The sequence below is a fragment of the Pinus tabuliformis genome, chromosome 2_2 (genome assembly GCF_031772625.1).
Source record: "Pinus tabuliformis cultivar Carrire ecotype Pingquan chromosome 2_2, CPIR1, whole genome shotgun sequence".
Lineage (NCBI taxonomy): Eukaryota > Viridiplantae > Streptophyta > Pinopsida > Pinales > Pinaceae > Pinus > Pinus tabuliformis.
This window is the reverse complement of record NC_142300.1, coordinates 673,816,626-673,830,361: the sequence shown is the minus strand read 5'-3', so window position 1 is coordinate 673,830,361 and position 13,736 is coordinate 673,816,626. Positions and strand designations below refer to the sequence as shown.

Sequence of the window (13,736 nt, the reverse complement as noted above, 5' to 3'; positions counted from 1 at the left end):
ATCTAGGGAGGTCAAGTGAGTCAAATTGCAAAGGGATATAGGGATGTTACCAGTGAGCTCGTTTCCAGAAAGTCTTAGGTAGGTCAAGTGAGTCAAATTGCCAAGGGCTACAGGGATGCTACCAGTGAGCTTGTTTTGAGAAAGGTCTAGGGAGGTCAAGTGAGTCAAATTGCCAAGGGCTACAGGGATGCTACCAGTGAGCTTGTTTTCAGAAAGGTCTAGGGAGGTCAAGTGAGTCAAATTGCCAAGGGCTATAGGGATGCTACCAGTGAGGTTGTTTTCAAAAAAGTCTAGGGAGGTCAAGTGAGTCAAATTGCCAAGGGCTACAGGGATGGTACCAGTGAGCTTGTTGTTAGAAAGATCTAGGTTGGTCAATTGAGTCAATTTGGCAAGGGATATAGGAATGGTACCACTGAGCTTGTTTCCAGAAAGATCTAGGTCGGTCAATTGAGTCAAATTGCCAAAGGCTATAGGGATGCTACCAGTGAATTGGTGAAAAAAAGACGTAAGAAGGTCAATCGATTCAAATTGGAAAGGGTTACAGGGATGCTACCAGTGAAATTGTTAAAAGAAAGATCTAGAGAGGTCAATCGAGTCAAATTGGAAAGGGTTACAGGGATACTACCAATGAAATTGTTTGCATAAAGATCAAGAGTGGTCAATTGAGTCAAATTGGAAATGGCTACAAATATATTATTAGTGAGCATGTTTGAAGAAAGGTCTAAGTAAGTCAACGTGGTCAACTTGGCAATGGTTCTAAATATATGATCAGTAAGACCATTTTGAGAAAGGTCTAAGTAAGTCAATGTGGTCAAATTGGCAATGGCTTTAAGTATGTTGATAGAAAGGTTATTTCCATAAAAATATGAAAGAGCTAAATTGGTCAACTTAGGTAAACTGGAAATAACTCTAGGTACTTTAGTGAAACTATTATCATATATGTATAGCTCACTCAAGGATGTCAAATTAACAATGGCTTCAGGTATGCTGAAGTTCTGATAAAGAGACAGACTTTGGAGGGGAAGAGAGAATATCTCACAAGGAATAGAACCAAGCATATTATCACGGGATATGGATAGGTGAGTAAGTTGTGTCAAATTACTCAGTTGTCGTGGTATCCTGCCAGAGAAATCATTGTAGTCAAGAGCAAGGGACTGTAGATTCTGCAGCTGGCCCAATTCTGCTGGAATAGAACTGGAGAGCATATTTTCACTCAGGTCAAGCGTTCGCAACGCTTGAAGTAGACCCAACTCTGTTGGAATAGAACCGGAGAGGCCCAACTGTGCTGGAATAGAACTTGAGAGCCGATTTCCACTCAGGTCAAGCGTTTGCAACGCTTTAAGCTGGCCCAATTCTGCTGGAATAGAACTGGAGAGCATATTTTCACTCAGGTCAAGCGTTCGCAACGCTTTAAGTAGACCCAACTCTGCTGGAATAGGACCCGAGAGCAAATTTGCGCTCAGATTAAGTGTTCGCAACACTTTCATCTCGCCAAAATTGGGTGGAATTTTTCCTGTGAAAGAATTAGCAAAAACATTCAAGAGTGCAACAATGAAAGGTTCGCAAAAACATTCAAAGAATGCAGCAATGAAAGGTTTCCAATGGACGAGGAAAGAGTACCTTTCAAATATTTTCCAACCAACTCTATAGCCACTACTCTTTTGGTATGAAGTCTGCAGCTGATACCATACCATGAGGAGCATATGGTCTCCGAGTTCTCTGCCGTCCAGTTGAAGAGGATGCCATACGGATCTGCTGTTATGGACTTTTTGAATGACAAAAGCGCATCCAGGTCCTTTTTACCGTGGGTGTCTATTGATGATGCTACCAATTCACCTTCCTCCACCATGCGTTCAGGAAGCGAAGTAAAGCCATCTGATCCTTCATGATGATGACGAGTATGGGAATACAGATAAGGATGATGATCTCGGCGATGATGAGAATGGGAATACGTTGCTGCAGGCCCAGAGGCAACCATGCACAGAAGTAATAATAATACCACAGGAACATCCATTTTCGGCTCTCCCACTGCAAAATCCTTCAATGCCCGGGAGTTGTGTTCTGTTGGCTATGTACAACGGCCCATATATAAAGAACTCTTGTGTGGAATTCGAGGACATTAAATCAACTTTATTCAAGCCTTATGTTTCCACAAAATTCCAACATCTTCAGCCCCATTTAGTCCAGTCAATAAGGATAAGGATGGCGTTAGAGTCCGTGAATACTGAGATTTTATTTTTATAAAAGAAATTGAAATTTCTCTGCCATTCCTTTCGCTCCTCTGTCCCACGAAAGTTGATTTCTTGGCCCTTTGCGCAAACTCCCCCTTTCTTCGCTCCAGTAAAGTCAAAACAATATGGACAGCACAGGCTTGGGAGGACCTTAAACTCTCTGAACAGCTCAGGCTTGGGAGGATTTTCTGAACATGAAGAAACTTCCGCCTGGGTTCCTGATCCCTCTGCCCCATCCACGTCAATTTTTGGGCCCCTGTGCCTCACTCAATCAAGTCAAGTCAATTGAATACACCCAGAGCTCTGTAATTGCCTTCCACTTTCCCAAATCGATTTCTCCATCTTTAGTTTTACCCGTTTTGTGTCTACAACTCAACGTTTGACGGACGATGGAGTTTGACAAAACTGCAATGCTGCATCAACATCTCTGGTTATCACAATCACTTGAAATACGCATCAACGCTCGCTGCTGTTCACAATTATAAAATTTATTTATTTAATTCGCAGGAAAGAGAGTTTATAAAATAATTAAAACAGATGATAATATGTCTTTATTAAAATAGATCATCATAGCTAAAATAAGACATTTGAAAGTGTCATGGCTGGTGGCCATTTTGCCCCTCCAAAAAAATCGGAAGAAAATAAAGGAGAATACGACACGTCTGCAAAAATAATTCACAAGCCTTTCAATTTCCCAAAATAATTCACATAGGCACCTCTTCTCAACTCTCCCATGCACAGCGTTTGGAATTTGAGTTTTGCAACGTATACACTCTTCACGGCAGATGCCTTTTGTCCCCTCTGCTCAATTTCCCAAATCCATCCCTCCATCTTTCATTTTCTGGGCAGACATTTGAAAGGCACCTCTTCTCAACTTTCCAACGCACACCCTTTCCAATTTGATTTTGTAACGTACACGTCTTCGTTCATGCAATGTAAGCAACACACTTTTCACGGCACATGCCTTCTGCTACAACAAATTTTGGCCCAATGTCTATGTGTTCTGATCGTAAATAATCTAATTATAGGAGAATTTCTCATTTGGTTTCATTCCTTTTAATAAGATTTTTAGAAAACATAAATCCATATTTACTGTAAAACATATTTTTGTGTTTTTACTTGAAAGTCTGATGCTATTTTTCATTAAATTCATTTTGAAATTAAAGACTAAATCAGACGATAATCATTTTGATATGGAAAATTTCTAAAATATTAATTATAAAAAATGAAAATTATTTTCAATAAATTCCATAAATATATATTAACACAAATAATTTAATAATAAACTATAAAATAATATCGCTTTTTAAATCACAGGAATAAATTATTAAAACAATTTAATTATAATTATTTTATTTTTAAATTTTCTTTGTTCCGATAAAAATTAATAAATAAATTAAACTTAACTTCCAAAAATGTTGAGGATTCAGTCTTCGGTAATAACAGTCAAATATGAAAAGTTTTCCCATGTTGAAATATATATGAGGAGAAAACAGTAACTCGTTACCAAAATATCGAAATTGTTCGTAAATTTTATTAAAAATGTACTGGATGGTAAGTTGTTGATGAGCTAAAATAAAAGGTGGGGAGTTAAACCGATCCAAAAATGGGGAAGAAGAATATGAGAGGCCTACAAAAATTTGGAATCATGGAGGGCGTTAGATGCTCTATCTCCCTTAAGTCAAGTCAATAGAATAGCCTTTCAATTTCCCAAGTCAAGTCAATAGAATAGTCTTTCGATTTCGCAAATCCATCTCCCCGTCTTTCCCTTTCCGGGCAGAATTTTGAAAAGCACCTCTCCAACTTTGGAATTTGATTTTGCATCGTATACATATTCATTCATGGAATTTATGCAACATTACAAAAAAAAATTGTCTTTACTATTTCCAGTGTCTAGACTTTTAATATTTAGAATCAATTTGCAAATAATTTTACCTGTATATTTTATACATGTTTTTTTCGCTCCACTAAAATAAATTTTCCAAACTTTTAAAATTTTAATATTTAAAATCAATTTACGAATAATCCCACCCATATATTCTATACATGCGATTTCTTCGCTCCACTGACAAGAAATCGATTGCGATTTCTTGGCTCCACTCTGTCCCACTCATCTCTGACTCCATTTTCTTACCTACACATCTTCATTCACGGAATCTACGCAACATTTCAAGAGAGAGGCCTTTCAATTGAACAAATTTCGGGCCCCACAAGCCAATGAGTGCAATATTTCACGGGGAATTTTGCGCCCTCTGACCCACTCAACAAAAGTCTATACACGCGGTTTCTTTGCTCCACTAAACTCGATTTCTTCGTCGCTATACCCAACATCACTCAACTCATTCATAGAATCTACGCAACATTTCACGAGAATTACGCTGCTCCAAGATATTTGTTTCACCATGCATATACAATTTGTGTAACGAGAGGAGAGGTATGCACTAGCTTTAATTTGTTATTCATTCTTTCTAATTTTAATATTATTTGAGTTATAAGAAGCAAAACCAATAGGTGGCAGTGGATAATTTTCAAAAGGAAGATATTGTATAATGAGCAACTCGACCCATCCTTTGGACACATTATTTTAAGTAACTTGATTTTCTATCATTTTACTTGTTTTTTGAAGGTCTAGTTTTTATCCATCCAGTGCTAATAGCCATTTTTTTTAAGAGAATTAGGTTGTCTACCTGTATGTCAAAGCATCTTAAGGTGTTTTACAGGTTGTCACATCGAATTTATTTTTCTTTCCTAGACTTTTGCATATGATTTTTTGCATTGCAATTGTTTAGAATATGATCTGGTCAATGGTTCTTCACAGGAATTTATATTTTTATTATATTGTACTCACATAATTTTTATTAATAAAAGCCATCCTCTTTTCTCTATACTTTCTCTGTGTATACTTCTCGCAAAATTTCATATCTTTTATTGGGAGTTTATTTTCTTTAATTTACAAATTAATGCAATTGACGCTCTACAACTTTTGGAGGCCAAAAAGTCTTAAAACTCTGATAAGGGTTTTCTACTTCCCATGTTTTATTTTTATTTATGTTCATAGATCTTTAATTTTCTTATTTATATTTCCAAACCTTTTATAAAATTTCAGGCATTATTCTCTAAAGGTGTCTTTTAATTTATTTTTCTGCTTAGGCCTTCCTTTAGTGCTACCTAGAAGGGTCTTAACGTTATCAAGCAATCTTCATTTTTTTCTCCATGTATAGATATTTTGAAAAGAATAATTGTGCATAAGAACATTGTGTTCTCTACAACTCTACAATTTTTTGTAACAAGATTTCATTATTAAGTAATTAATGTTGCACTAATGGAAACATATATATTATATTTTGCATGAAAAATAGCATACCAATGTTAGGAAAACTCAAAATTCATATAGTTAAACACAATCTCTATAAATAAAAACTATATATTTGGAAAGCTAAGTCATTTTTCTACATTTCCTCTCGTTACACCATCTTCAAATTCATTGGGTAAGTACCTATATTCATCCCTTGAAGTTAATATATTGTTTCGTTTTCACGATTTGCATTACCACTAACTCATCATGGCAAACCATCATTATTTTGCACCCAGTCTCCATATTGTTTTCTTTTCTTTTCTTTATTTATTTTTTAACACCAGTAAAAAAATAATATTTCATTTTCAAACTATATAAATCATTTTTTCAAATATAAAAATATATGATTTTTTAAATGCACCAAGAGGCACTCTACAACGGAGGGGAGAGTAGTTTTTTTTTCCACTGGAAAAATAGTAATTTTATTCATATTGAGTAAAATTACATGTTGTAGATGCTTGAAAACAACATATGCTTTATCAAAACTTTTCCTGTGCTTCAGGAAACTAAAACGATATTCAGCCTAAACTATGCTTTTCTTCCTTTCTTTTTTTCCACTTTCCGCCGGGAGGGGAGAGTAGTTGTTGTCATGTAATGTTACATTTAAAAATAGAAAAACAATATTTATATTAACAAATCAAAAAATAGTAATAATAAAAAATTCTTTTAAAGTGGGCCATTAATAAATGCTTCAATTTTTATCTTAATTTTACACCAAGACAAAGTAATTGAACGAAAAAAATGGGGAATACATGTAATTCCTTCCTTTGTTTTGGATGTGAGGAAGATGTGAATTGATATGTTGTATTTAAATAAATTAATTTTAAAAATTCAATGTCAATGACATATCACTCTCTCTCTCTCTCTATATATATATATATATATATATATAGAGAGAGAGAGAGAGAGAGAGAGAGAGAGAGAGAGAGAGAGCCCTTATTCCATTAATACATGCTTTCTAAGTTAGTATATGAGGAAGATTTTGTAGTTTGTTCAATGTTAAATATAGAGTTTACTTGTAATATTTTAATAACAAGAAATATTCAATGGAAATACAGATAGAATATGTAAAGTAAATGAAAAAAAATGATGGTTATAGGGTGTTGTTCAAGATGAATGAGATTGTAATTCCTTTCATTGGTAAGTGTTTTTAAATAGATTCATATGCAACATTTTTTTTGTAAGCTAAGAAGTGACTTTCATTCATTCATCTATAAAGATGTAGGTTACAACTATATAAGTTGTTCAGTGGCCTCATCCTATGTAGTGGGAAACCAGGTCTGTTGGCCATTGAATAACATTATAATCCATCTAAAACATAAATAGTTTGAGTCTATATAACCAAGCCTGATAATGCTAATAGTTTGGAAACCAACTAGTAAGCATAACGTTGAAAACATAAATGCTACCTGACATATACAACCAAAATTAAGCCAAAATTAATAGGCATAACTTCGACCAACTAATCATTTGATGATTCCACCGGAGCAGGATCTTTAGCACTTGATATTGGAAATTTAGATTGCGGGAGACATGGGATATGCTTCTTAATGTAGCCCGAGCGAGCATTCTAATTCTACAACTGAAGTTGAATAAGATGAAGCTATTTTCGAATGTCTCAGAGGCGCGGCTCGGCCTCACTTTGCATTGCTGAGTTGGTGGCCGCAACCATTACTTTGGCCACTATGAATTTCATTAACTAGTAGAGATGGACAGACTGTCTAAATAGGGTGAGACAATCACGAGTGTACCTAGGGTCCATGATAAGCTCCCCTAATCTTTGGCTGGTGGTTCAAGATCAGCTTTCAAATTCAACTCTCCTCCCAAATCGTGATCAATTGTTTCACCTGCGCCGAGGTCCCTTCGCAATATGCTTGAACCGTGGTCTGAATAATTTCAGAGTTCATTTTCTGACCCCTCTATTGCATAGTCCTCTGTCACGCAGTCCCCTGTTGTGCAGTCCTCTGTTGCGCATTCTGACTGGAAGACAAACCAGCTTATTTACCTTTTCCTTCCTGGTGTCTGCGGCCCCTTCCACCTCAGCTGAGGCTCCACCACGAGGCTGAGACTTCACCATATATTCCAAGGCAGGGCCCCCTTTCTTCACCCTTCTCCCACTATCCCGTGCTTATAAACCAACCCGCTATACCGAGGCAGGAAGTGGATACAACATAGGCAAACCTGGAATATGATTCTTACAGAGAACCACCTGAAAGACAAGCATTAACTTAATGTATGACCATAAAAACAAATGAAACGCAATACGACATTGCGCCCCTTAAGAATTCCCCCACTCGAGCCAGCAAACATACATAAACAGTAACCCTCTAGGAGTGGGAGGTAACAGCAGAATAAAAATGGTGTCCCCCATGCACCCTTGAGCCCTGAGTCCGTAGACTAAGCCCTGATCATTTACCAGAAACCTTACTCTCCATAGGGCTTGCCCAAACAATTCAAGCTTAAAAGGCAGAACCCAATTATTAACATGCAGAGGAAATGTCATGAGAAAAAACCAAAAACCATTAAACATGCCCATGCGAGAAAGGATGTTTCTAAAATATATAGAAATCAACACTACATAATCGAGAAGGCCAATATTAACAGTCACAAAAACTGCTAATTTAACCAGTGTTTCCTTTCCCCTCCAAGCATAAGGCTTATAACGAGTAGAATCCCCCAACCAAGGATACAGGGATATACTTATAACATACCAAACTTTTTATGCCAACCTCAAACAGAGACAGGAAACAACTGGGTATATCTCATGTATTATCGATGCCGCGAACTTGTAAACATCAAACTTAGGCTCCCTAAGAAGCCGAGGACCCACGTTTATACACTGGATAGATGGTCTTAACTCCACCTCTACTGCCACCACCCGTAGGTTCCGAGGGTTATCAACCATCATGTCGTGGATCTACCAAGATCTGCGACGCTTCATATTATACAAATCCATCTTAACTCTCTCTCTATCAAGAGTGCATAGGGATCATATCTCTCTTGGTACAAACAATTCCTCAAGTTTCTCTAGGGATCATATATATTTGATCCCTATGAGGGATCATATATATATATATATATATATATATATGCTTTCTTTGTTTATTTATCATTCAATCAAAATTCCTAAGAAATAAAAAAATTATAACTTTAAATAATAATAATAATAATAATAATATATAAATTTAAAATATACATTTAAAAAAGACATGTAACAAGATTCTTAACTTGTGAGACTTTGTTACAATATCATGGTTTAAATACCATAACTCATTTTATATGACACTTGTTCATATGACATTCTTTCTAATTAATGAGTTTAATTAAAATGACATAACTACGGAAATAAATATCATCTTTTGATTTGTGTATATGTTGTATTGTTCAACAACCCCCCCATTTGTTATATAAATAGTTAGTATTGTATTAATAAATGGGGACCCTTTAATTGTTTTTCCAAAAAAGTAGCAAATAACAGCTTGCCTTTTGAAACCATTCAAAATAAAACCTTGGATAATCTTAAGATATCAAACCAAGTCATTTTGTGACTAGGCATTATCGCTTTATCGCAAATCAGAGGATCCAAAGTAACAAAGGTTAGTCATGAGGTAGAATCCACGAAATGCGATAAAAGAAACCCCTGTAAAATACCTAAGGTAGCATTTAACTTTTTATAAAACTTAAGGCCTAAGATATTCCTTAAAATAATTTTCGTAGTCGCATCGCAACTTTTATAAGGGCGCAAACATGCAAACCATAAGAAAATGTGAAATGCGATTTGGTCCGGACCCGATGGAATATTAAAACTGTTATAAACTTCAATCAAGTCCAACATATTGTAAATATCTATTTTAATGGAATAATCCTTCGCATAAAGGAAACACACTCGAAAAAGTAAAAGGTATGCCACTCATCGCAAATCGCAAAACACCAAGGAAACTTTGAATTGCTCTATTCATGAACACAATGATATTGTGATTTTCGATAATGCGATAGTGCAATTTTGTGATTCTGCAATATTGCGATTTTGCGATTCTGCGATATTGTGATATTGCGATTGTGATAATCCAATTTTGCGATAATGCGATTCTGCGATATTACGATATTGCGGTATTCCGATTCATTGCAATTGCATGATCGACATTGCTCATAACATACACCAATTTTAAATGTCATTTAGAAATTTGTGATGTGATGTTTTGATGAGTCATAAGGAAATCACACGTAGCCCTTAATGCATAGTTAATGAGGTTTAATTGCATTTATTCTTTTAACGGCTTGAGAAGATAGATATATTTTTTATCCGTGTTTGAAATAAAAGCTTCATCCTTATGTTCTTTCAAAATTTACTATGCTATTGTGTATCTGCTTGAATTTTCTCTCTGTGTTTTTATCTTGTTTTCTCCATTGCCCAAATTACAGGGAAATTCTGAAGAAGACATCGCTCGCAAAAATGGTTAAAAAAGGAAAAATGACTGTAGAAGCTACAACGTCTGAGGATTCAGACATGTTTCCACTCTTCTCTAATACCACATGCAATAAGGATGGTAGGACTACAACATGGGAGGCAATGTATAATTTACTGGAGGAGGAAAACCTAAAGGTCTTGGAAACCAAAGCAATAGCAGATGCTGAGGAAAGTTCCTATGCTTTCTATTTCGAAGCAGCGTGTTATTTCTTGCACAAGATAGTTGCAAGGCCAAAAATCATACCATACACGGATATGGTAAGATGGATTATTCATAATGTGGATATTTCATAGAGAACATTTAGAAATTATATGCATGAAGTCATGGGGTCATTCAAACCAGACAATTTATGCCAATTTTACCATCTGCCAAAGCCATAGAAGATATATGATAAAGCCTTTATTGAGCACTTTTCCAAAGAAAATGAGGACCCGATGGATGTTATGCAGAATTAGAGGTCTGGCTCCAACAAGTTCAGGCGGGAGAAAACTGGTATGTACCCAATTACACCTTTGTTAACCCCACATAATTTTGTAGCCACAATGTTGTGTAGGTTATTTGGAAAAGTTGATACCACCAAATTTTCTATTGAATGGGTTCCATTGATTGATGCAATTGTTAATGTTATAATCATGAACTAGAGTAATAATTTGTTAGATAATTTGGTTATGGCCATTAGAGATTACAGGAGCAATAGAATTATCTCCACTCAGGTTATCCCTCCCTTTTACATGAGTTCTTATGTCATGGATTCTATATGTTTTTGTTCACATTTTAAAAACATGGTCTGGAAATTGGCTTTAAAGGATTCTACTCCCATCCATGTTTATCATAAAGTTTTGTGGGAATCGTAGTTTACCTCCCATTTTTATAAAATTTGTCATGGTGTTATGTTTCGAATTTACCAGACCATTTTTTATAAGAAATCCCCTAGGCTATCAGAAGAAGCAAAGATAGACATCTTGTCGGTGGCAAGAAGGTTTGGTGGGGAATTATTTACTTATATCAGATTTTTTGGGAGTATTACAGCTCTGCATGTTCTTCCATATTATGTTCCTGGTAAATTGTTGGCAAGAGAGATTGCTTATCAAACAGTGGGGGATGGTATAACCAAAACCCTCAAAGAACAAAATAAATCCATCTTGTTGACCTTCCCATTGCAATGTGGTGCTTTCGCATTACATGATATTGGGCATGCGACAAAAGAGATACTAAACATCACATCTCTAAATCTGGCTACCATGCTAGGCAGACAGTATGACCCTAACAAGGTTGCCAAGAATTTCTCTGCCTTAGTCAAAATCAGACAATTTATTCATGAGGATGATGAGTTTGATGATCTCTTTGAGAAAGGTGAGACATTTTCACAAGTTTTACATTTAGCATCAATAAAATCAGACCCAATAGACCTCAACTGCTTCCACATATATAGAAATAAAAGACTGGAAAAGGTCCCTTTGGACCTAACATAGATTGAAGAAATAAGAGAACCTACTCCTAGCGTAAGCCTGGAGGAAAGTTCCAAGAAAAATTATGATGAGGAATCTCAAGAGAAGTCATCTCAAGGTTCAGAAGACTCCGAACACCAATCAGAGAATAAGGAAGCAAGCCCCGAGGAAAAACCTAAACAGGACACAGAGAAAAATGATGAAGAAATGGTCGAAAAGGCCTCAACTGAGGAGCACATGGAGGCTGGCTCCACACAAGTTCAAATAGAAAAGATCATAGTCATTGATCTGGATCAAGAATGAGAGAAATTTAATAAAAATCTCCAAACAGAGTCTAGTCTTGAAGGGACATCTAGATTTCACAATCCACAACATACTCAACACGTTATAAACCCAAAAACAATAATACAAGGAATTATAACTACCCAAGATATAGAAATCATCTTGGCACACCCAACTTCAGAAATTGTTTTAAAGGTTGAGGAAATACCCCGAATAGACATATTCTACAGCCTAACGCATAACTCTATAGTAAAGAGGCAAAGGAAGAAAAGGAAATTAGATGTATCAACAACAACAACTCTTGGAAGTGAATTAATGGAGGTAGTATGGAAAGATACCCCCATTGATCCATCAAAAAATCTTACAAAACTATCACAATTTGCAGGTGCCTATGCAACTACAACAATTGATAAGGAAGCCAAAGTTTGACTTTTTCTTAAAGAAAAAGAAGAAAGAGTCCAGTTGTTAGAACAAAAACTTGAACAAGAGAGACAGAGCACCGCTAGGCAAACATAGATAAAAATGGCATGACTTCAAAATGATTTTGAGAAAATTATATTACAACATCAGACAAACATTGTAGAGAATGACTCATAGATTCATCAAATTAGCCTGTAATGAATAAACTCAAAGGCCACCCTCAAACAAAATAATTCATTAAAGAGGCACTCAAACTAAACTCTCTGTTGTTACAGCAACAAGAAATAGTTTGCCAAAAAATCTCATCAATCAATCCCTATTGTGAAACAAGTGATAAATTAACCAATCAAGTGGTGGATCAGAGATTAGAATATGAAGAGATAAATAAGAGGATTTCAGAGTTTATTTCTTGGTAAGAATCTCAAGAAGGTAAAAAGGCCAATCTGCCAAAGATCGAGGAGTCCCACAAGGATATTTTATTCATAGATTGGGACATAAAGTTAAAGCAAACAAAAAGGGCAGCAACAAGAGTAGCTAGTACAACAAATAATATCATTGAGGTTGTCAACGAGAACCTCCACAATGCCAATATTATCAAATAATGTGGGCTAGAAGCTCTCCCAGACATCAAACAGTTAGAAAAACAGTGGAAAGAGACTACCCAAACAAATGTAGAGGCAATCAAACAACTGTCTAAGCTTGACTGGGAAACCTAGTGGCAGTTTCTAGTAAAACCACACAGTCATTGGATGACTCTGCGTTGTCTAACAAATTCCACACAAAATTTGGTGCTACCTCTCTCTTAGGATATATTCATAGGACAATTAAGATCTAGAATTGGCCAGCCACCCTATATGAAACTAATGATAGACATCTGCAAACTCAAGGATCGAATGGTTGAATATGACCATTCAATTTGAAGAAGCTTGTCAACATTTTTATTTCTATTTTAATTTATTTTACTTATTCTAAGGAAGGTTTTTTTAAACCTCCTCGGCTTTTTATGTAATAATCTATTTTTGATACATATATTGTATTATTTAAACCTCTCTCATGCATTTAGAGAGGGGTCCAGAATTTTATCAAAAACACTGTGTAAAGGCTTGCATTTTTGTACTTTTGTGAATGTTTTGATGAAATAATTGGAACAGGATCTTGAATTTCTTAGAGATTGAAGCATACTCTACTGAATTTTCACTTTTGTACTCTTAGATTATATTTAGTTGAAAAGAAGTTGATCAATATGTTGGAATTTCTAAGTTTAACCCGTTAGAAATTCTTCCTGTACTATCTGGTTTATTTCTTCCTACTTGTTCAATTGCTTAACAAGTTATTTACCATGTAAATATTGAAAATAAACACAAGTAAAATATCAACATCTACAGGTCATCAACTGAAAGTAAACAAGCACACAGGTGACACCGTTATTTTTGGACTAATGTCCCCAGAAAAACCCAGTGCAGGAAAACAGGTGCAACTATTCATAGGGTTTTATTATTATATATTTTTTAGAATACAACCAGGGTGCCAG

The 13,736-nt window shown here is 35.5% G+C and overlaps 1 protein-coding gene across 1 annotated transcript; it reads right to left on the bottom strand.

Annotated features, from left to right (window-relative positions):
- Positions 1–324: 324 nt before the first annotated feature.
- LOC149194442 (uncharacterized) lies at positions 325–2,397 on the bottom strand. Its single transcript, XM_089405088.1, has 2 exons — positions 1,621–2,397; positions 325–1,513 (listed from the first exon to the last, which is right to left on the bottom strand). The coding sequence occupies exons 1-2, from the start codon at positions 2,012–2,014 to the stop codon at positions 468–470; spliced, it is 1,440 nt and encodes a 479-aa protein (XP_089261214.1). The 5' UTR covers positions 2,015–2,397; the 3' UTR covers positions 325–467.
- Positions 2,398–13,736: the final 11,339 nt, after the last annotated feature.

What these genes read in the sequence shown, in the direction of transcription:
- LOC149194442 (XM_089405088.1), bottom strand. Translation starts at nt 2,014, where the DNA reads ATGGATGTTCCTGTGGTATTATTATTACTTCTGTGCATGGTTGCCTCT. An exon ending in GGTTGGAAAATATTTGAAAG is followed by an intron (nt 1,514 to 1,620) that starts GTACTCTTTCCT and finishes ATTCTTTCACAG; the next exon opens with GAAAAATTCCACCCAATTTT.